At 51.0% G+C, this 23,020-nt stretch overlaps 3 protein-coding genes across 4 annotated transcripts; all 3 read right to left on the bottom strand.

Moving 5' to 3' along the window:
• Positions 1–139: 139 nt before the first annotated feature.
• On the bottom strand, positions 140–1,257 carry S100A8 (S100 calcium binding protein A8). The gene is made up of 3 exons (XM_070396082.1): positions 1,152–1,257; positions 488–650; positions 140–339 (listed from the first exon to the last, which is right to left on the bottom strand). The coding sequence occupies exons 2-3, from the start codon at positions 626–628 to the stop codon at positions 211–213; spliced, it is 270 nt and encodes an 89-aa protein (XP_070252183.1). The 5' UTR covers positions 629–650; positions 1,152–1,257; the 3' UTR covers positions 140–210.
• A 6,639-nt stretch (positions 1,258–7,896) lies between these two features.
• LOC138996005 (protein S100-A15A) lies at positions 7,897–10,531 on the bottom strand. Of its 2 annotated transcripts, none has more exons than XM_070396878.1 (2): positions 10,069–10,531; positions 7,897–8,120 (listed from the first exon to the last, which is right to left on the bottom strand). In XM_070396878.1, the coding sequence occupies exons 1-2, from the start codon at positions 10,237–10,239 to the stop codon at positions 7,944–7,946; spliced, it is 348 nt and encodes a 115-aa protein (XP_070252979.1). In that variant the 5' UTR covers positions 10,240–10,531; the 3' UTR covers positions 7,897–7,943. The 2 variants fall into 2 exon arrangements, with proteins under 2 accessions (XP_070252979.1, XP_070252980.1); XM_070396879.1 differs by having other exon boundaries at positions 10,090–10,528.
• Positions 10,532–14,941: 4,410 nt separating this feature from the next.
• LOC138995791 (protein S100-A7-like) lies at positions 14,942–17,787 on the bottom strand. Its single transcript, XM_070396499.1, has 3 exons — positions 17,753–17,787; positions 16,060–16,217; positions 14,942–15,160 (listed from the first exon to the last, which is right to left on the bottom strand). The coding sequence occupies exons 2-3, from the start codon at positions 16,198–16,200 to the stop codon at positions 14,996–14,998; spliced, it is 306 nt and encodes a 101-aa protein (XP_070252600.1). The 5' UTR covers positions 16,201–16,217; positions 17,753–17,787; the 3' UTR covers positions 14,942–14,995.
• Between the last annotated feature and the right edge of the window lie 5,233 nt (positions 17,788–23,020).

Raw genomic sequence — 23,020 nt, 5'->3', positions numbered from 1 at the left:
GGTAAGAACGGAAAGTTCATGGGACATAGGGAGTGGGGGGCAACAGAAGCTTGGTTTTGTCCCTGTGGGTTTTCCAACCCTCCCCCCACGCCCTAGGAGTCTCCTTCCACAAGAGGAAAGCAAGAGAGGACCAGAGGCCTGAGGTATCAATCACTTTATTATTCTTCAGGGACCAGTCCAGGGGCCCAGCCCCAGGCCCAGCAGGCCCTGCTACTCCTTGTGGATTTCGTCATGGGCGTGCAGGCCCACCTTTATCACCAGCGTCAGGTACTCCTGGAAGTTGATTGCGTTATCTCGATTGATATCCAGCTCTTTGAACCAGGTCTCTGCATTCTTTTTCTGTCAAGATTGAGGTGAAAGAAGCAGAGTGTCAAGATCAGAGTGGGAGCTGAAGCATGGCCATTTACCTGGGGCAGCAGGGGGGCCAGTGGCCCCGGGCGTCATCAGAGCCAGGCAGAGAGCCAGGGGACACCCAGCCACACCTCACCTGCAAGAAATGAGGGCACTCGTCCTCTAACAACTTCTTGAAGTCATTGCCATAGAGGGCGTGGTCGCTCCCTTGCAGCTTGGAGTACTTGTGGTAGATCTCAATGAAATTGTTCAGGGTGTTCTCCATTTCCGTCAGCATGGTGCCCAAGGATGTGCTTCACCTGGAAGGGAAGCACATGGGTGGGGATGGTGCCTCTGCCCACAGTGGAGTGAAGACTAAGGGGACACTCAGAAGGTCCATAACCCAAGTAATGGCTTTGTCCTGGCCTGCACCATCCAAGTAACCAAACCCAGAGGATGCTATAGCTGTGATGAGAAGGGGTGGGATGAAACGGATCGGAGTGTGGTAGGGGGTAGGTACACACACACACACACACACACACACACACCCACATGCATGCACACACACAGTGCCTGCCAACTCCATGCCCTCACCCTCTGCCCAAGAAAAGCCCAGTTTAGGAAATGAATATGCCCTCACCTAAAAGTCTCAGAGGACTGGCTCTTTCTTTGTCCCTGTCTCACTCTTCTCCCGAGGAGGTCCGGAGCTTGGTCCAGCCCTCCCTGAGCTTTCCCTCCCCTCTCTCAGCAAAGGCTGCCTGCTCCCCCAGCCTCCCCTGGAGAAGCCCAAAGTGTGGGGCCAGCCAGGGCAGTCCACTTACCAGGTCTTCCTGAAACAGCGCTGAGAGTTGACAGTTGACAGAAGTGACAGATACTCAGGCTGAGTGGCACTCCCTTTTATAGCGGCTGGGCTTGGCTAGCTGTCCCCTGAGGGCGCGGCAGCTGCTCCCTTCCAGGGTTGCTACAGCCTCAGGTTTCCTAACCAGGTGAATGGGGCAATCACAACAGCCTGAACATTTCTGAGGGCGGGGGGAGGAAGAGGAAGAGGAAGGCTTTTTCCGGGCAGTAGTGCCCAACAGGGGAAACCAGGAAGAGACCAGGGTGACCAGGTGCCCCCTCCCGAGTCCCCCGCTGTTCCAGTTGCTAATCTCCTACATGTGTCCTGTCTGTCCATCTCTGAATGGAACGGAAGTGGATGCATCATTTTGTGTATGGGCATCAGCACATTCCTCCCTGGCTTTCCTCAGATTCTCAAGAGGGTCCCAGACCCCGAAAAGGTTAAGACCCCTTGTCCTCCAGCTGGATGTTAGTAATGAAAAGTTCGGTGATTCCATGATGGTCTGTTGTTTGGTGGGTGGGTGGACTTTGCAGGGACATGTTGCTAAGGGACAGTCAGTTTCTCTCCTGCTGCCTACACCCCTCCCCTCCTCTCTTGCCCTGTGAAGCTGGGGTGCACTGTCCGGGGGAGACAAAGCCGGGCTTGGGGTCCCTCTGTGTGCATAAGGCTCTGAGCCTCTGTCTAAGCACACCAGGGGCCCTTCAACCCCCTGGGGGATGGCTGTGTGACTCTAACCCCAGGAGCCTGGGCTGAAGAGGAACCCCCTCTGAAGGTGGGGTGGGGAGGGGTACTTTGGAGAAGCCAGAAGTGCTTCCTGTCCAAGAGGAGAAGAGGAGGTGGCCCACTCCCCAGGATTTCAGGAGGAGCAAGCTGCTGCCTAACCCAACAAAATGCCACTGAGATTAACTGGCTTCCAACGCTGAAGATTCCTCATGCCATTCCTCTGGCTACAAAGCACTTCACAATCACATAATCTACTTAGAGCCTCAGAACATGCTTGTCAGGAAGGTGGGGCATGGAACCCACCCAGTACAGACGAGGAAGCTGAGGGCAGAGAGGCGAAGACCAGATCCTGGAGCTTGGGGCTCCAGAGTCTAATCTGACAAGAACTTGATTCTGCAGGGAAAACCCCGCTCCTCTCTCCTTCCTTCATACAGTCAACAAGGGCCTGGGCGACCAGCGCCTCCTGGGGGAAGTAGATGGAATTAACCTTGGGCTTCAATATGTCAGTAGCTTCGTTGCTATGTAACCTAGGCCAACTACTTACTCTCTTTGTGCCTTAGTTGCCTCACTTATTAAGTAGAGGTTTAAAATACTTCAAGTAGACCATAATAGGAGAAAATATTTAAAGATCATATATCTGACAGGAGTTAATATCCAGAATATCTAAAGAACTCTTATCACCTAACAACGGCAACAAAACAACAATCTGATTGAAAAATGGGCCAAGGACTTAGACATTTCTCCAAAGAAGATACACAAATGGCCAATAAGCACATGAAAAGATGCTTCACATCACTAGTCATCAGGGAAATGCAAATCAAAGTAAGACAGCACCTCATACCCAACATAACTAGAAAATAACTATCAACATAAACAAAAAATAAAAGCATTGGGGAGGATGTGAAGAAACTGGAACCTTTGTGCAGTGCTGGTGGGAATATGAAATGAGGCTGCCACTGTGGAAAACAGTATGATGGTTCATCAAAAATTAAAAACATGCCCTGACCGTTGTCCCATGCAACAAAAGGTCGCTGGTTCGATTCCCAGTCAAGACACATGCCTTGGTTGCAAGTTCCACCCCGGTCGGGGTGCATATGAGAGGCAACCGATCTATGTTTCTTTCTCACATAGATGTTTCTCTCTCTCTCTCTCTCTCTCTCTCTCTCTCTCTAGTTAATAAAAACATATTTTTTTTAAAATTAAAGACAGAATTATCGCATGATCCAGCAATTCCACTTCTGGTATATATCCAAAATAATTGAAAGCAGGGTTTCAAAAAGATATTTGTACACTCACGTTCATAGCAGCATTACTCACAATAGCCAAAATGTGGAAGCAACTCAAGTGTCCATCCACAGATGGATGGGTAAATAAAATGTGGTGTATATATACAATGGAATACCACTCTGCCTTTAAAAAGGAAAGGACTTCTGACACAAGCTGCAACATGATGAACCTTGAAGACATGATGCTAAGTGAAATAAGTCAATCACAAAAAGACAAAAGCTCTGTGATTCCACTTATGCGATATACCCAGTATAGTCAAATTCATGGGGACAGAAAGCAGAATGGTGGTTGCCAGGGCTGGAGGGAGGAGGAGACGGGAGTTGTTTGTTGAGTAGAGTACAGAGTTTTAGTGACAGGATGAGAGATAACAGGTCTGGAGCTTGAACATGGATGTACTTACCACTGAACTATACACTTAAAAATGGTCAAGATGGTCAATTGTATGTTCTGTGTATTTTGCCACAATTAAAAATAAAAAAAAACTGTAATGTTTCCACCTAAAAAGAAATAGAATCTACCATAGAGTGTTGTTGTAAAGATGAATAATAGATGCAAAATATTTAGGGTTTGTAGACTTTTCTTAATATGTACAACGTTTCAATAACAAGTTTACAAAAAACTGTGTAACGTGCTTCGAGCAGCGCATAGCAAGCCAGCATCGGGTGAGGGTAGAGCACCTTTGCTGCCCCGTGAATGTGCCTGAAACCCCAGCTGGACTGTGAACCCGCGAGGACCCAGACAGGACCATCCACCTCTGCTTCCCCAGCACCCAGCATAGGGCCCGGCACACGCCATAATAGCAACAGCACTCAATAATAAGAACAAATAATAGCAAAATCGTAGCTAATATTTATTGGGCTTTTACCAGGTGCCACTTGGTATTGTAAGTGCTTTACTTCCATTGATCCACCTAATTCTCACAACAGATTGATGAGGTAGGTGCTGCCCTAATTCCCATTTTACAGATGAGGAAACTGAGGCCTACAGGGAGACACACATTCAGTGCATCAAATGCCTTAGGTGACTTATGACATGTTGTGATATCATCTACTTCCTGACACTCCCTGGAATGCCTCTTTGCCCGTCAAGTCCTCCTCATCCTTCCTGATCCAGCCCAGGCACCATCTGGTGGCCACCCCTGTACCTCCCCGAGCCTCCTTCCACCCCTGTGGACACCGAGTTAATTCTTCTCTCCTCCGTGTTACCCAAATCCCCATGCATCACAGCACCTGCCCTGCTACACTAGGACCCATCTGTTTATCGTCTGTCTTTTCTTTGAGACCTGGGGCCCCTTCAGAGCAGAAACCACATCACAACCCCAGGACCTGGTCCATACTAGGTGCTCAGTTAACACTTGCTTGGGGTAAACATGAATGCGAAATGGAATGCTTGGTCTATCCCCTACCCAAAGCAGAAGTTCCCTTTATCCCCTCCCAGCCACCTTAACTCACTTCTGGAGCAAGGCAGGATATAAATCCACCAACCAAATGCAGTCTCACTTCCTTGGCAGGAGGTCAGGCAGCCCCATTCTCAGGAAAATAGGACTGTCTCTGACATGCGACATGTTTTCAGCTCAGGCTGGAGCACTTAGTGCTTAGCTATTCCTCAGGTCCTCTCCTCTATGACCTGATATAACAGCACTGGACCCCAAACAGCACCTCATGTTTTCAAAGTGTTCTTATGTCCACTATCTCACTTGATAACCCTGTGAAGTGGGTGTTACAGGTACAATTACCCCTCTGTGACAGATGAGGAAACAGAGGCACGGGGAGTTACTCAACCTCCTTCTTATGGGCGTGTGTTCTGCTCTGTCTGGGGGCTTAGGTGCCAAAAAGCAGGCATTAGAACAAGCAAGCTGGCTTTCCCAAGACTCTCCTTAGGACTTGCTCACCTACCCGAATGGAGCTCACGCTGACCTCTCTCAGTGGGGTGATGAGGGGGCTGATGCAGATGATGCCTTCCCAGACCCTGACCTTCGGGAGGTGCCATTTAAAAATATATTTTTATTGATTTCAGAGAGGAAGAAAGAAGGAGAGAGACATAGAAACATCAATGATGAGTGAGAATTATTGATCGGCTGCTTCCTGCATGCCCCCTAGTGGGGATAGAGCCTAGAGCCTGCAACTGGGGCATGTGCCCTTGACCAGCATTGAATTGTGACCTCCTGGTTCATAGTCAGCGCTTAACCACTGAGCCACCATGGCCAGGCGGGAGATGCCTTTTTTAAAGCTCCCCCCCGCCCCCCAAGAATGGTCCCTGTGGGGACAGCTTTCTTCACCCAGAGATTAAGGAAAACAGTCTCCAGACGCAACGAGGGAGACTCAAGACAACAGGAGCCCTGAGCTCCTCCCAGGATTCCATGCTGAGCAGCAAGGCCGGAACCTGCCTCCCCCAGAGATGCCCCTCCAGACAGACGGCCTGGGGGGGGGGGGTGGAGAGGGAGGGGTTCGGGGCGAGCCAGAGCCAGGCTGAGTTGCCCCGGATAGCAGAGGATGTTGGGAATTGGGCAAGCATATTGGGGGAAAGGCAGAGCCCGCAATGAGACTGTGGGTTGTGGGGCAACCTGGGGGAGCAGAACCTGGCCCTGTTTACAGGAAAGAGCTCCGTTCTGTGTGTGTGTCCCAACAGACCTGCGCAGGCCCGGCCCAGGCTGACGAAATCAGGACCGGCAGGCAGGGCCCTGAAGAAATCCCCCAGGAAGGGGCCGGAGGAAGGCGAGGAGGACGGGGCTGAGATGCCCCCTTAGTACTCAATGGCCTATGAAACCCAACTCGGTTCCGATGAAACGGGCAGGAAGAATCCTCCCTGGGCCCAGGGAAGGACGGCCTGGGTCTCTGGACGTGAGGACGAGGCCCATGGGGATTCCAAGCGGGTTCCTGTATTCCTCCCTCCAATAGGGCGGACCACCCACTGTGTGCTGACACTGGCCCGGTGGGAAGGATGGCCCCTGGCTTGGTGGAGGACAGACAGCAGCCCCACCGCGGTGCAGCAGGACACACACCTCCACAGGGAGTTCAGGCCCCAGGGGGGCGGGGGGCGCAGGAAGGTCCAGAGGGAAATGGGTGGGGACCCAGCTGAGTCCCAAAAGGCAAGTGTTGGCAGACGGGCAAGTGTGGAAGGGATGGTGACGGAGCCCCACCAAGGAGCAGCAGGGCAAAACCCCCTTCAGAGCTTGACTGACCAGACACAAAGGTCCCCGCTCAACCTGCAGGGCACTTCTGCTCCTCTGTGATACACAGACCCAGCTGGGAGAGAGCCAGCCAAGGCCCTTAAATGACACCCCCCCCCCCCCCCGCCCAATCACCTGCACAGGGGAGCAATGAGGATGATGGCCCATCATTCCCTTAAAACTCATTGTTTCTACCACAGTAACTTTAGGGTGTGGGTTCCCAGACAATCCTCAGAGAAGAAACCCACCAAGATGAGCCTCGCAGGGCCCAAGGCAGAGGAGACCCTCCCAGAGAGATCCTGCATCAGATTCCCGAGCTCTCGGAGAGAGAAACACAGACAACACAGACAGGGCGGGGCAGGGCTCAGCTGGGCGGGGTCAGGGGCCAGGGAGGACTGGGATCCGTGAGTCACCAGCAGCCCTGAGCTGGAGTGACACCGCGTCTATCATCATTTTTTATTAGTAAAACCAGACCCAGCCCTCCTTCCTCCAGGAAGACTTCCCTGATTGACAGTCACCCAAGTGCCACTCATCGCTCTTCCCCCTAACAGGCTGGATTGTTGGCTCTGCCCTGGTCCCTGTCTGACTCAGCGGCACAAAACCCACCTCACGGTCTACCTCCCAGACTGGCCCTGACCCCACACCCCAGGCAATTGCCAGCATCATCTTCCCGCCCGTCCTGGCCCCTTCCCAGGCGCTCCCTTTGCACACTGATCCTTGGGGCTCTCATCCAGAGACAGAGACCTTCAAGCCAGGGTCCATGTCGAGTGTGCCTCTGCCCTCCTGTCCTGTCCCACCATGTAGGTACCTGAAGGAGTGATCAGCATCTCGTGTCAGAGGGTCAGCTCCCCAAAGAGAAGACTCCTCTCTCTCAGACAGAGGCTGAGAGCAGGGGCTGCCTCCCCCCTCCGACAGGGGCTCCTGGGAGCAGGGGCTGCCTCCCCCCTCCGACAGGGGCTCCTGGGAGCAGGGGCTGCCTCCCCCCTCCGACAGGGGCTCCTGGGAGCAGGGGCTGCCTCCCCCCTCCGACAGGGGCTCCTGGGAGCAGGGGCTGCCTCCCCCCTCCGACAGGGGCTCCTGGGAGCAGGGGCTGCCTCCCCCCTCCGACAGGGGCTCCTGGGAGCAGGGGCTGCCTCCCCCCTCCGACAGGGGCTCCTGGGAGCAGGGGCTGCCTCCCCCCTCCGACAGGGGCTCCTGGGAGCAGGGGCTGCCTCCCCCCTCCGACAGGGGCTCCTGGGAGCAGGGGCTGCCTCCCCCCTCAGACAGGGGCTCCTGGGAGCAGGGGCTGCCTCCCCCCTCAGACAGGGGCTGTTGGGGGCAGAGGATCTCTCTCTCACCCAAAATAGATGACCTCTTATTTGGGGATCCAAACCCTCCCCCCTGGACCCATCACTGACACCCTAACCATGAAGAGAGAGACACCAGAAACTGCTGTGAAGTTGCTTTATTCTCTTCCTTCCCTGGTGTCCTTCCACACCCATGCACATGCCTGCGCACACACATGGGCTCACGCAGACACGCGTGGCAGAGCTCCACTGGGCCGCCCGGCTGGGTCACGTGGCTCCTGGGGCAGGCCTGGGGGGCTGCCCGCTCCCTCTAGTAGAGGCTGTGCCGGGCGCAGTAGTGGGCGCACAGCTGCCGGTGGTACTGCAGGTGGTAGTCCCTCAGCAGCTGGCCCAGGACGTACAGGAACTCGTCAAAGCAGATCTGGTTGTCCTTGTCCTTGTCCGCTGCCCGGAACAGCTCGGTGACGAAGTACGGCTTCTCCCGGCCCTGAGGAGGAGGCAGAGGGTCAGCCAGCCCCCAGGCACTCGGCCCTGGCAGATGGTCCGGCTCCACCGCCCCCTGGTGAGGAACTTGGCCCTGTCTGCCAGGGGCTCTCGGGAAACAGCTCCTCGCTCACTCGGTGGCCAGGACACTGAGCGGCAGAATCAGGCAGAAGGGACACGGGGTGCCGGGCACCTGGACCTGGGCCGCATGGGCAGACAGATGGTGCAGACTGGGCACCGCTTGCTGGCTGGCCGGCTAGTGGCTGAGCAGGGCTGCCCTCTGCTGGGGGCTTTAAGCCTGTCTTCCCAGCTGCACATACACCTGCAGGGGCCGCCCAGCCTGGGGCTGCACACCGGGAGAAGCCGAGTCACCGCCCACCTGTCCCTCAGGCTGCACCTCCAGCACCATTGCAGGTCGGCACCCAGAGGGTCGGATTCCCGCAGGGCGTGCCATCCGCCCAGGATTGATCATGGCAACTGGCCTGTGTCCTCAGGGAAGTGCAGAATGGGGGAAGGCCACCGCCATGGGCCCTGGGACTGTCCGATGGCCCAGAGCAGTGGCCCTGAGGGCTAAGGACTGGGGGTGGCGTAGGAGAGCAAAGGAGCTTTCGAGGTGGAAGGGACAGCAGGGAGGAGGTCAATGGTCAGCGTGCATGGAGGAGACAGGACAGGAGACGATGAGGCAAGCCCCGGGCAGGGCAGGGGCAGTGAAGCAGGTTTCAGCAGGATTGGGCTGGAGGCTGGGACCCAGGGTGCAGCCCTCAGAAAGCCTCCGGAGAGGGAAGTCACTGCCTCAGGAAACAGCTGGGGGCCTGGAGGGCAGTTCCCACCCTGGGTCAGACTGGCACCCTCTGTCCCCCCCACCACCCTCAAATGCTCCTGGGAGATGCTCCCCGTACCAAACCCTCACTTCAAACCCACAACCCACCCTCCACTCCACCCACCTGCCCCCAGGCCCCGAGCACCAGGCTCTCCATGAAGCGGGGCACGTTGTCCATGAGCTACTTCCTTTAATCTGTCCCCTTCACAGAGCTGGCTGACCTCACAGTGCACAGGCCTCCTGCCTGGGGCAGCTCTCCCAGGCTGCCCTCACTCAGCCCACCTGCCCAGGCCGCCATCTCCACCCTGTGCCCAGGTGCCTGCCCCGTGGGCCCTGTACCCAGGTAGAAAGGTTTCCCTAGAAACAGGGGCCTAATCACAGTGCCCCCGTCCCCGCTCTGTGACCTGGTGGCTGCGCTCCGATAAGCCCAGGACCAGACTCTCTCAGATGTTCCCCAAAGGGAGGCAAGGGAGACCTGCAGGGATGAGGGGTGCTTGTCCCGGATGAGCAGCCTTGACTCACCCAGGGGCATGGCACCGAGGGCAGACACTCGGGTTGGCCTTGCATCCCCAGGAGCCGGGTAATCACATGGCTCATCCTGATGGCAGAGGAGATTCCAGGCCTGAGCAGGATGGCTGAGCAGCCTAGACTCGGGGCTGGGCCCCTAGGCTGGTCTGAGACAACCTGGGACAAGAGGGGGAGGGGAAGCTCCATTTCCTACCTGCCCACACCTCGTCCCTCCAGGCTCCCATTTAACCCAGCGATCCTCCCCAGCGTGGGGGTGGGTAGGAGGAGGCTGTGCTGGACCCCAGGAGAAGGGGCTGGGCTCGAGGGCAGGCTGGGCAGGGCCGAGGGGCAGAGGGAAGGGTTAGGACCTGTTCTCAGGGGAAGCAGAACAAGCAGAGCAACAAAGGGCTTTGGGGTTCGGATGGCGTCTCAGGGATTAGCGATGCTTGGGCTGGAGTGGGGCCAGGCAGGGAGTCTCGGGAGGAAAAGCCGCCAGGGCGGTCCTCCCTCTGGCCGCTGATCCTGCCTCAGCCCTCCCCTCCCCTAAGTTCAAATGCTCCTGGGAGATGCTCCCCGTACCAAACCCTCACTTCAAACCCCACAACCCACCTTCCACTCCACCCACCTGCCCCCAGGCCCCGCGCACCAGGCTCTCCATGAAGCGGGGCACGTTGTCCCTGAGCAGCGCCTTCAGCTCCTCCAGGGACAGGGTCTCCACGTCCCCCTCCCGGGCCGCGTACTGGTGGTAGCTGTGGATGATTTGGAAGAGGGATTCCTCGACTGGCGTGTCCGTCATGGCAGCGGGGCTCTCTGATGGCCGCGGGACAAGGGCCAACTCCAGAGATGTGGAGGTGGAGCAGCTGCGGACAGCGGAGAATCGGGGAGAGAGAGCAGCACCTCCTCTGGGCCAGCCCTTCCCTTCCTGCCCACCTTGTCTCAGGCCCCTCCCTGCCCATCCTCGGTGCCTCCAATGACGGCAGCCAGTGTTGTGACTCCTCACAGGTTCCTCGGCAGCACAGCTGAGCCTTCACTGCATTCCTGGGATGACATCACAGGCACTTGCTCCCTAAGATGCACTCAGCCAGTTTCAGGGACCCACCTTCCCTCAGAGCCTGATCTGAAGCATCTCAGACTCACACGAGGTCACAAGGTTATCCATCTCCCTGCCTCCAGCTCATCCTCCCAGCTCCAGGGCTTGGGTGGGGCTACACACACAGCTCCAATACATCTCCTGGCATGTCCTACCTCAATTAGTGAACCCCCAGACTCCACCGTCATGAAGGACAGTCACTCATCCGACAAATATTTCTCAAGACTCCGCAGTGTTCCAGGGCTCTCCAGGCAATAGGAGTAGGACACGCGGCCAGCTCACAGGGCAGGAACGAGCGGAGGGGACAGTGACACACTGTGAACACTGCTGATTTAGTGGCACAAACAGGGCACCCTGGGTACCCAGGAAGGGACACCGTCTGCTTGGAGAGTTGAGGAACACTTCAGTTGAGGCAACATTTAGGTGGGATTGAAGATGTTGTTGCGAGGAGCACGGAGGACCAGCACTCCAGACAGAGGAACCGCATGGTCATAGGCGTGGGGGTATGAAAGTGGGTGGCCTGCGAGGGGAAGGTGTCCACGGGGTTCATGAAGAGCAGGTAGGAGACACAGGGCTGGAGAGGAGGATGGAGGCCGATGCGAAGGGCCCCGTGTGCCAAGCTAGAGCTGCACCTTTCCCCTGTGCACTGGATTTCAGATGGTAGGTGATGGGTGGGAGATCAGAGACAAGTGGTAGGAACGGCTTTATTATAAGGCAATAATCGACTGCTGTGTGGAAATGGCCCTCCTCTAAAAGAAGCCAGGTGTGTAGGCTTGGCCTCCAGACAGCTACCACCTGGGCCTTTGAGTGGCAGGTGAACTCCTTCCCCCATCTCCAGCTTTCTGTCAGCCAGCCAGCCCTTCTACCTCTGCCTTGCTTCTCCCCTGGGATGGGCACGCAGCGGGTGAGTGAATCTCCCAGAAGGGGGCGCCAAAGAGCAGGTTATTGAACCAGAGATTAAGCCTCCACATCCCTGAAGATTTGAGAGAAACAGGTAAATACTGAAGCCAAACTTCTTCCAGTTTACAGGGTGAGCCTTCATCTACCCAACATAATGATTTCCTCGGCAAATAAGTGGTTCATCAATATACTAAAATAAAATAAAAATGGCTCACGTGTCTAAGAGGTAAAACAATTCGGCAATGCCAAGCTAGAGTCACAGAGAATTTATGGAATACCTTAGATTCAGCCATCATTCCCCTGGGAATTGATCCCAAGAAAGTATTTAAAAAACAATAAGTCTGGTAAGAAAAAGCAATAAGTAGGGGTTGACCACAGCAATCTCTATAGCCAAATAGCAAAAATAAAAACCTAGAAGCCACCTAATTAAGGAATTTGGTGTGCCAATACGACCTTGGACAATTGCTAGATAACAGCTTGACACTTAAAAAAAAATCAATTTTTGACACAGAGCTTGTTGGGGGTAAAGGTTTCATATTGTACCCCCTTCACCCTGCCTTTTTTCCAATCTGGGACAAAAACAACCCCCCACATACTGTCCCAATACACAGTGATGATCTCCTTCAACAGCTGTGTTACAACTAGTCTTTTCATTAATACTGTGCTGTGGACATCTGCTCACACACTCAGTGAATGGAGCCTAATTTTTAACAAGTGCATAGTGATCATTTACTTGCATACATCAACATTTGTTCTTTAATCCATTACCAGTAGCCATTTAAATTATGTTAGGTTCATACAATTCAAGGTTAATTCTTGCTTAACACTGACATTTCTTCCAAATTTTGCCCTGTGTGCTACGTGCTAGGCGCAGCGGTTCTCAACCTGTGGGTCGCGACCCCTTTGGCGGTCTAACGACCCTTTCACAGGGGTCGCCTAAGACCATCCTGCATATCAGATATTTACATGACGATTCATAACAGTAGCAACATTACAGTGATGAAGTAGCAACGAAAATAATGTTATGGTTGGGTCACAACATGAGGAACTGTATTTAAAGGGCCAGAAGGTTGAGAACCACTGTGCTAGGGGGAAGGATAGAAATGAATTTCCACCACTTCCTCTGCCTGAGCCACACTGTTTCACTGCCAGTACCTCCCACAGCCATACGAAGAGGCTCTGGGACTAGAGAGAGGTTGTGATGTGATGTGGTGGTTGTGGAAAATTGTGAATGTACTTAATGTTGCTGTCATGTACATTTTTAAAATATATTTTATTGAATTTTTACAGAGAGGAAGGGAGAGGGATAGAGAGTCAGAAACATCTATGAGAGAGAAACATCAATCAGCTTCCCCCTGCACACCCCCCACTGGGGATGTGCCTGCAACCAAGGCACATGCCCCTGACCTGAATCAAACCTGGGAACCTTTGCTGCAGACCAAGATCAACAGTAATTGATATAAATGTGAGAAGTCTGGCAGGAGGCTGACCAGGACTCCTTTTGATATTCACAGGGTGAATATCTACATTTTATTACCTGCTGCTGACTCAATGGCCTAACGCAAACTCCCCCAAGACCTGACAATCTTACTGTTTGCTAATCATTACCATTGATATGTCTGTTTGCATTCCTAAAGGCAATTGTGTATTCGAGCTAATAAAAACAGCTGGGAATGGAGCAACAGAGAGAGCTTGACCTTCATGGTTAGGCTGTCCTCTGGTTCCCCCGGTAATTATAAAAATTAGTATTCCATCTTGTGTGTATCATTTGCTCGTCAGCTCTCCCTCCAAGTCTTTGAATCCGCGAAAGCCACGCTGGCCCTGGACTCTCGCAAACCTTCAGTCCGCAGGCCGACGCTCTATCCATTGAGCCAAACAGGTTAGGGCTGGCATGTACATTATGAAGGATCATAGACAAATTGCATTTTATTTAAATTAAATTTTATTAACATTTTATTATATTTCATGTGAAATACATCTTATTTTAACTGCATAGGACAAAAACTACTAGTAAAATTTTAAGTATACGTAAGATAAACACAAATATTTAAAAACTGGATCTCTAGGGGGAGCCCTCTCTGTCATGGCAGCTACACACACTGCGGCCCAGAACCAGGGACCACAGGCCTCACAGGAGCTGAAGCGAGTTGCCCACACACTGCAGGTGGTTCTTCTGCCTCTAGAAGGTCAGTGAAAGCTGTGCCCGGAGACCGCTCTGGCTCTGGAGAGGCCACTGGAGTCGGCATTGCCTCTTGAGGTCTTTTTTGAACTTGCTCTGGAGCTGGTTCTGTAGATCCCAGAAGAGAACATGTTACCACCATGACTGCCTCGATGTGTCTTCTAAAGACAGAACATCTCTGCTATCCATCCATGGAGTTCCATTTCCAGAGCCCACCCCAGGAAGTCTTCTCAGAGTGCAGGTCATGGGGACAGAGATCAGAGCAACACTTTGCTCCTGCCGAACCCTAGCTTCTGGAAGCTCTTCTCTGTGTGGCTTAGACCCACAGGCACCCAAACCTTCCACCCCCAGACCTCCTCATCTTCTGCCTCTACATCTGTGGGCTCACAATGCTCCAGCTCTGAAAGGAGCAGCTGGCCCAGTGCTCCAGGTGTGAGCTGGTTCTGTAGATCCAAGAAGGACAGAGGCAGATGGGAAGGGCCCTGTGTGGGTAATGGCACGCCTCTTTCCATGGCTAGTGGAGTGGACTGTCACTGATGACTCAGCATGAGCTTTCTGCTCATCATTACCTGCACTCTCCTCCCTTTCCTCTTCAGTCCTGTCTTCTCACTTGCTGCCCAGACACTCTCTGGACTCCAGCACTAGCTTTACTTCTCCTGCCTGGAACAGCCATCACTCTGTGCTTTCCCCAGACACCCAGCTCCCAGCATTTAGCAAATCATTGAGAGGATCAGCTCAGCAGACAGGGTGGCTCTCACCTCCACAAGGACACCCACACAGGCTAAAACACACACACACACACACATGCACAGGGACAGAACACAGCTCAAAAGCCCAGGACACAGGACAAGGGATCCAGTCCTCTGGGTACTGATGAGTGTCCCATTCACAGTGTCTATGTGGCCCCTATGCCCGCCACCCAATGCCTTTTTCAGTGGTGCCATCTCCCCTTTGTCCCTGGGGTCATGCTGGGCAGGAGCACGTAGGCATGAGGCACCGTGTCCACATCTCCCACGGCTCCTGCTCCCTGCAGTTCCTGGATCCCCAGATGCTGATCATGGCTTGAGAAGGAAAAGCATGGCTGGGCCAGCAGAATGCTCTGCACTGCTGACCCTGGGATCTGGCACGCTGGCTGCACTAGGGAGCATGGGCAGAGGTGGACAGAGGCCCTGCTGAGAGAGGTGGTCAGTTATGCTGGGGGCCAAAGGGAGGGCACCCTCCTGGCACATTCCTGGGTAAGTCCCCCCATGGAGAATCCACAATTACATTCACCAAGAAGGGGCAGCTTTGACAGCATAAGTAGCCAAAGAAAAGCAGGAAACAGGTGTATCTGGGCAAAAGACACACTTTATTGTTTCTTGGAGGCCTCAGGCTGGGCTGGACTCAGTGTCCTCCCCCAGAACAGAGCGGGGCTCCATGGCTGTGATTGTGGTAGTCGGTGGCTATGACTCCCAACACCGACAGAAACTCGGAAAACTCGATCTTCTTGTCGTGATTCTTGTCCTCGTCCTCAAAGATATGGGCCAAGAAATCTTTGCCCTTTTTTTCCTGTGGAAAACATAAATTCAGTTTCAAAAGCTTTATGGGTGGAACGGGAGGAGGAGGAGGAGGCAGAGAGGGGGAGAGAAGCATCTGGGGCCATACAGGTGTAGCTGGTATGGGCCAGTGGAGGGTATCTGGGAATGAGGGGAACATTAGCATTACCCTGCAGGTCACTGAGGGAGATTCCTTGGTTTAAGTAACAGCATGAAAGAGAGACCTAGTGGTGGTGGGCAGACTCAGCCCAGAGCCTCACTGATCAATGAGCTGGTGGGTGGGTGGTCTGTAGACCCAGAACTGCTCCTCCAACCCACTTCTATGACTCCATCTACCTAAGTTCTACACAGAAACTAAAGATAGGCCCTCCCCCTTGTCTCTTCATTCCTAACCCTCCTCTCCTATTTCCTATTTGCCTTCCTGAATCTTCCATGCTCAGAGCCTTCTTTTGCTCACCTACACTCTGTGTCACCTAGTAGCCTCTCTTTTTGTAATCAGTTCAGTATATTCTAACTATCAGGCTAAATCAGGTCTACAAATGAGCTTTTCATTGTTATGAAAGGTATTAAATGTTATCAGCCGTAGAATTTCTATCACCTTCCATTGGATATCAGAGAACCCAATGGCGGCTTCTAGAGGCTTCAGTGTCCTAGATGGAGAGTGACAAGTGGGAGGGGACCCATTCTTTACTCCCCTATTTGAACAGCTGATAACTACCCTTGATCTCCAGATGCCTTCACACTTGGCCATCTGTACCATATCTTTCGTCCTGATAAGAAGTCAGGAAAGTCCTCTTACGCCTTTTTGCAGATGAGAATATTGAGGATGAGAGAATGGGGTTGACTTGACCAAGGTCCCACAATAAAGCGTCCTGTGCCATTGCAGGACCTTGAGAAGTCACCCAGACTCACACAAGCCATGAGGAAGCTAGGGAAATTCTCCTTCAGCATCTTCAGCAGGCCCGGCTTGTCAATCTTGTCATCAGGTTTGGTGTATTTGTGGAACAGGACGATCAAGTCCATCACAGACTGTTCAACTGGAGTATGGCTCATCTTGGTTTTCAAGGAAGCTGCCAGAGAGAAAGACGGGGACCTTGTTATTCTTCCCCCCAGATGAGGGTCCCTAATTCAGAACAACGGGGTGGGAACTGAGCATCCAGTGAAGTGAGGCTCAGGTGGAACAGAAAGAGCTGTATCAGCCTAGGAGGTGGGATGCGATGCTCATAAGGAGGAGAGTGTGACCAAGGCTGGGGCCATTCCCAGAGGAGATGGAGGAGAATACAGAAGCCCACTGTGGACAGAACCACAGGAGGCAGAAGCAGAGAGGGTAGGGGACAACCACATGGAAAATTACTGACATTTAGTTGGGACCTGAGCCAAACACAGCATTTGGATGACTCTACTCTTCAAGAGCATCAACACCATCTCCTCCAGGGTCAATGTCAGGGTTAGAGTCATGGGGACAAAATAACTTCCTGACTAGTCTGGCCTGACCCACCCTGGGCTGTTCTTAGAACGAGACCCCTGAGGTGCCCATCCTGAACGTAAAGCAAGCTCTAAATGAAATGGGCCCTGGAGGCTCCCAGCAGTGAGTGTGAGTAGGATGGTGAGTGTGAGCAAAGATATACAGCCCTGTCCTGAGCTCCCACAAGGTATCCTGAACCATCCCCACCAGTGGGAAAGAAGTACTGCTGACCAGTGTTGGCATCATGTTTGAAATAAACAGAAATACCTGCCTCAGTTTTAGGCTATTGGGTGGAATGCAAGCAGATAGGCTCCTTCAGATGACCTTTGTTCCTCCCTGCTATCTAGAACCCCAAGGCTGCAACACTTTTAGGTAAAGTGATCTGACTTCCAAAAGCCATCACCTCCACCAACAGTCTGGACCACAAGCAGAGAAATTGGACAGTGCAGCTCTCACATCTCAGACTTTCCAAACTCTCAAGAAATGTGCATGGCTCCCATGTGTGGGCATCTAACAAAAACTTCCTTTGTCTCCTAATCTGGGAGAAAGATCCTCCCTGTTATGTCCCTAAGTGAGAACACCTAAGGCCTTCTGTCAACTTTCCCAAGGCCTTAGCTGAGCCCAGGGCACAGAAGGTCACTGGTCATTCCCTCAGCTGGTGACGAGGTCCAAAACCTTAGTTTATGGGTCCCTGAATCACGCAGTGGCAAGTCTCCTCACCAGGGCAAAGTGAGTGGGCATCCAAGGCCTGTGTTTAGGAGAATTTGCAAGACGTTGGGAGAGCCACCCACTCTCCCCAGAGGTTGGGGTGCAAAGTCCATGGCCTGAGAGTCAGATGATTCCAGAGAGAAAAGTAGACAAGAAGCAGAGGAAGGTTCATATACTGAGCTCCCACCAGGGACGCTTCAGCAGAGTTGTCACAGAAGAGCCAACGGAGCAATAGGAGCATCAGTACAGACATCTTGTTGTAGATAGGCCCTTGGGACCAAGTGGGTTCAAGTTGGAAAGACCCATAACAGGCAGAGTTGAGACTGGATACAGGTTCCTGAATCCTCTCCCATCACCGCTCTCCCTATTCCTGGACACAGAAGAACACCCTGGGCCCTGACGAACCCCCCTGGCAAACAGGTGCAGACTTACCGGAGCTGACGAGGTGTCACTGAGGAGAAGGTGAGTGTGCTGTGCATCTGGGCAAAGACTGGTCCCTTTATAAGGCTCAGTCTGGCTCCTCCCAGGCACTGGGAGCCCTTAGGCCATGTTGTTTCTCTGCTTCCTGGACCATTGCCTCATTCAGGTGGGTGGCACACACCTAGGAGTGTGTGTTCATCATGTTCCTGTATAATGCCAGGCAACTCCCAAGGGATTGCACTATTCTAGAGGATTATTCTGTGGCTAAGGAAATCTAGGGCTGTGGTTGGGAAGACAATGGGATTGTCTTAAAAGCACAGGAATTGTGGTAGAGAAAACTGGGTTTCTGAACTTAAAGAGGATGGGTCTCTGAAGGCAGCATCGTCTATGTTTGCTCATCACCCAGTCCTTCTACAAGTTTGTCTGACATCTAACAAAAACTCCCACCAGTGGTTTATAAGTCCATAACTATACCACGCATCACCTTACCTGTCATATTGACATTCCTCCTAAACCTTCAAATCCTTATGAGATGGTGCTGTTACCCTCATGTTGAGGACAGGGAATTGAGGGAGTAAGAGGTAAGCTAAGTTCCTATGTGCACAATGCTAATAGACAGCAAGCTCAAGATATGACCCAGAAAAGCCTGATTCAAAACCTCCCTCCTAACTCCACTACTAGACCTCTGGGGTCACTGCAGGGCCTGTGAACTTGAAGTTCAGGGGAGGGAAGCAGGGTCACTTCAGTTCCATCTTCATGTGGGGTCCTCAGTGTAGTGCTAGGAGAGAAAGAGGTGGCATGACCCACTGTGACAGGTAGCACAGAGTGAATAGCACCTCACCTACAGGTGAGGGAAGAGACAAGGTCAGAGTTCTGAGTTCTGGCATTAGCCCCACACTCTAGGGACTGCCTGAGCCCACCAAGGAAGCCACTGTCTGTACTCAGGGATGGTGACCACCATGAAATGAGCCAGCAGGAAATTGGGCAATGTTGCCTTCCCTTCCATGATGAGGCCTTCCTATGAATTCTTCAATCATGTCCCTCCTTCCCTTATGCAAAGCAGTCTGCTTAGGAGTCAGTGGCCATGCCCAGTGGTCTGCTATGTCCCAACCTGATGTGGAAACTCTAGTTCAGGTGCAAGAGACAGGAGCTTGGAGGTTAGGATGAGGCCTGGGGACCTCTGGGGAATGGCCCTGCTGACTCACTGAGGAATCATTGTTCCTGCTCTCTGCTCCCCTTAGAAGGTCTGGCCATGAGTGAGGGGACTGCTCAGGCATTGGGCACCCTGGGACCAGGCCCATCGCCGAGCCTGGGCTAGACACCCCGCCTCCCCGCAATGCATTGGGATTCCACTCCTGGCTCTTCTGTCCCCAGTTATGTCCACATTTGCACCAGCACCAGCCCTCTCTGGTTCACTTATGTAATGTGTTCTCATCTCCACTAAAAGCCTGCTGTGAAGGATACACAGGAAACCTGGAGAGGGGCTCACTTGGAGCAGAGGAACTGAAATGTCATTCCCACATTCGCCCTGGTATAGCTTTTGAAATTTGAACAATGTCAAGATACTTCAAATTCATTTTTAATTTGTATATTTAAGTTTTGCTTTGTTCAGTCTTGGCCTCACTTTCAGAGTCTGAACTTTGTATAGTCCTTGGCTTCCAGAATCTGAACATCATTAATCTGTTGCAAGGTATCTTATTTTTACTTATATACTTACATTCCTTTAATCTTCATTACCATTCAATTTCCCCATAAAAAGCCAAAAAGGAAATATATCTTTTCTGTTTATTTATATGCATACTCACCAATATGAATAGTTATTTTGGCCCGTGTTCTATCCATGATTTTTTAAAAAATATATTTTATTGATTAATTACAGAGAGGAAGGGAGAGACACAGAGAGTCAGAAACATCGATGAGAGAGAAACATCGATCAGCTGCCTCCTGCACATCTCCCACTGGGGATGTGCCCGCAACCCAGGTACATGCCCTTGACCGGAATTGAACCTGGGACCCCTCAGTCCGCAGGCTAACGCTCTATCCACTGAGCCAAACCGGTTTCGGCTCCATGTTTTTTTTTAACTATAGTTATTTACACAGTAAAGTACAACAAACTACAATACACACTCTAAAGAATCTTTTACACTTGTGATTGTCCCCCCGTCAATGAATAAAACATTGCCACCACCCGCACCCGCCTGCTTTCTCTATTCTCCAAAACCACCATCAGAACTTTTATAATGAGACCCTCTCTCTGTTTCATTTTAACACCTAAACAGACCTTCCTGAACACTGCCATTTCCCCTACTTGCAAATTTTACTTGAAGGGAAACATATTCAACGTATTCTTCTGTGTCTGCCTTATTTTTTTCAGTATTACATTTACAAGCTGTATGTTGTTCTGTGTTTGTTCTTCATTGTATACTATATATATCTCTATATGAATGTGCCATAATTTTTTATAATGCTGCTTTAGATACCACATGCTCATCACTTTGTCTTTTTTTTGAATGGTTTCCAGTTCAGGTGACCAGGGATTTTGACCTCTGACCTCAGGTTCCTGTGGGGATCAGCCACCCTGTCTGGTGAGGTATGTGGAAAGGGCCCAGGGCAGTCCCTGGTTGTGTAAGTCCTGGGTGTTTAAGGAAGAAGAAGGTGATGAGCCCATTTTTCTGGGACCAACTTCAAAACAGCCCTGTTTATTGTCAGAGACATTAGTGTTTGCAAATATTGTGACTAACAGCCAAGTCCCACCCCATCATCACCCTTATCACTCACCACCACCAGAAAGGCTGAAGGTATCTTCCATTCCCTGAGTCAAACGTTCTTTGGCAACATGGGCTATACGTTCAGGTCAATCACTTGGAATCACCTCACGAGCATTTACTGTTTATCCTGAGCCTCTTTTTCATTCATCCCAATGGATTCTGGACTCCAGCTGTCCTTGGCTGTTTGGAACAAAGACCTGGACCATTTGTTCAAGGTACAAAATTTATGAAGAAACCACTAAGCACCACTCACTGTGCTATAGGATGAATATATGGAAAGAAAAATTTTTAAGAATTTATCTCCCCTCTATGCTCACCCTTTAGAAGTGAAGATAAAAAGAATAAAATAGAAACTGTGGATGTTGGAGATGTACAATGACACAGTCTATAACCCAAGAAGAGAGGGGTAACTTTCTGGGGAGGAGAGGTGGATAGGCCAAGGAATTAAAATAAATTGGGCCCAGTTAGCATGGTTCAGTGGTTCAGCATCGACCTATAAACCAGGAGGTCCCATGTCCAAGTTGTGGGCTTAATCCCCAGTGTGGGGCATGTAGGAGGCAGCTGATGAATTATTCTATGTCCTCATTGATATTTCTATCTCCCTCTGACTCCTCCTTCCTCTCTGAAATCAATAAAAATATATTAAAAAAATAAAATAAATTGGTTAAGTAATTTCCTGGTGGACAGAAAATCTAAAATGCTATTAAGTTTACATGCAGAGACTTAGTTCTCAAAAAACAGATTTGATTTATTAGCTAGCTTTTAGATAAGCTTTGAAGAGAGCTCCAGAAAATATAGAAAAGAAGAAAATAGAATGCTTGCTCATAACTCGCATCATAGGTCAGGAAGGTACTCCTAGTTAACTCTCCAGGGCTATTTGTTTCAATCAAACTTGGCTTACAATAAAAAGAAACTCAATCTTATTATTTTTATTATTAATATACTCTAATTTTTAGAACAGTTTTATATTGGCTGAAAATTTTGGAACAGAGAGTTTATTTCCTATATACCCCCTCTCCGCACAGTATCCCCTGTTTATTAACATCTTAATTAGTGTGGAACATTTGTTATAATTGATGAACCAATATTGATACATTATTCTGAACTAAAGTCCATGGCTTAACTAGGGTTCAGTTCCTATTGTGAAATTCTGTGGTTTTGGACAAATGTGTAATGCCACATATTCATCATCACAGTATCATGCAAAGTAGTTTCATTGCCTCAAAAAACACCGGTGCCCCAACTATTCAGCCATCCCCTCCTATCCTGAATCCTGATGATTACTGATATTTTTATTGTCAATATGGTTTTGCTTTTTCTATAATGTCATATATTTGAAATCATACAGTATGTGGCTGTTTCAGAACGGCTTCCTTCACTCAGCAATATCCTTGTAGTTTCCTCCATGTCTTCTTGTGGCTTGAAAGCTCAATTCTTCTTCTTGCTGGATAATATTCCACGGTATAGATGTGCCACAGTTTGTTTATTCATTCACCTTTTGAAAGACATCTTGGTTACTTCCAGTTTGGGGCAATTTTGAATAAAGTTTCTAAAGTCATTCATTTGGAGGTGTTTATGAAGCTGTAACTCTTCAACTCACTTGGGTAAGTATTTTTGGTGACTGCCTGTGTCCCGGACCAGCAACCCAGGCATGGGGTGAGGCATGGCAGGGCCAGCTCTCCCTGTCCCCTTCTGTCAGAAAAGCAGAGTCCCAGAAGCCTGGCTCAGCATCACTCAGTTTCATTGGGCAGAACTGGTGGGACACATGTTCACTCTTGGTTGCAAGGGTCATAGGTAAAGCAAGGACAGGAATGTCAGAATGGCTTAGAGGAGACCAGACACACATGGGGGTACTGGGCACCCTAAACCCCAAGCAAACTGGGCTCTGTTAGTTCAGAAGAGGGGTTGGGTACTGGGTTGGAAATAGTTGGTGCCTGTCCTAAACCTCTCACTTCCAACACTATTGGCTCTAGACGTGTTTCTGTCCTCCTGATGTCATGTCTGTTCTGTGCTGTAGTTTTGCTCACATGTCAAGGTCTGGAATCTTTTTCCCTGATTTCCTTGCTTGAACACTAGGTGTTGACATACATTCAAATGCCACATCTAAGGTATCTTGGTCCCCCTCTCTTCCTCAGAAAGTTACCCCTCTCTTCTGGGGTTATACTGTGTGTCACTGTACATCTCTAGCATCTACAGTTTCTATTTTATTCTTTTTGTCTTCACTTCTAAAGTGCGATAATTGAGGGGAGATAAATTCTTTAAAAAATTTCTCTTGCCATATGTTCATCCCAAAGCACAGTGAGTGGTGCTCAGTGGGTTCTCCTTAAATTTTGTACCTTGATCAAATTGTCCAGGTCTCAGCTCCAAACAGCCAAGGACAGCTGGAGTCCAGAATCCATTGGGATGAATGCAAGAGAGGCTCAGGATAAACAGTAAATGCTTGCGAGATGGTTATAGTGATTCACCTGGATGTGTAGACCATGTTGCCAAAGAACTGTTGGTTCAGGGATTG

The sequence above is a fragment of the Myotis yumanensis genome, unplaced genomic scaffold (genome assembly GCF_028538775.1).
Source record: "Myotis yumanensis isolate MYYU_CA2020_CCGP unplaced genomic scaffold, mMyoYum1.0.hap1 SCAF_17, whole genome shotgun sequence".
NCBI lineage: Eukaryota > Metazoa > Chordata > Mammalia > Chiroptera > Vespertilionidae > Myotis > Myotis yumanensis.
The sequence above is the reverse complement of the archived record's forward strand: the minus strand, read 5'-3'. Positions and strand labels throughout refer to the sequence as shown.

Excerpts from the sequence above, each read along its gene's own strand:
- S100A8 (XM_070396082.1), bottom strand. The coding sequence starts at position 628 with ATGCTGACGGAAATGGAGAACACCCTGAACAATTTCATTGAGATCTAC. Across the intron at positions 340-487 it reads AGTGCCCTCATTTCTTGCAG|AAAAAGAATGCAGAGACCTG; the intron begins GTGAGGTGTGGC and ends CAATCTTGACAG.
- LOC138996005 (XM_070396878.1), bottom strand. The coding sequence starts at position 10,239 with ATGACGGACACGCCAGTCGAGGAATCCCTCTTCCAAATCATCCACAGC. Across the intron at positions 8,121-10,068 it reads TGCGCGGGGCCTGGGGGCAG|GGCCGGGAGAAGCCGTACTT; the intron begins GTGGGTGGAGTG and ends CCTCCTCCTCAG.
- LOC138995791 (XM_070396499.1), bottom strand. The coding sequence starts at position 16,200 with ATGAGCCATACTCCAGTTGAACAGTCTGTGATGGACTTGATCGTCCTG. Across the intron at positions 15,161-16,059 it reads CTAGCTTCCTCATGGCTTGT|GAAAAAAAGGGCAAAGATTT; the intron begins GTGAGTCTGGGT and ends TGTTTTCCACAG.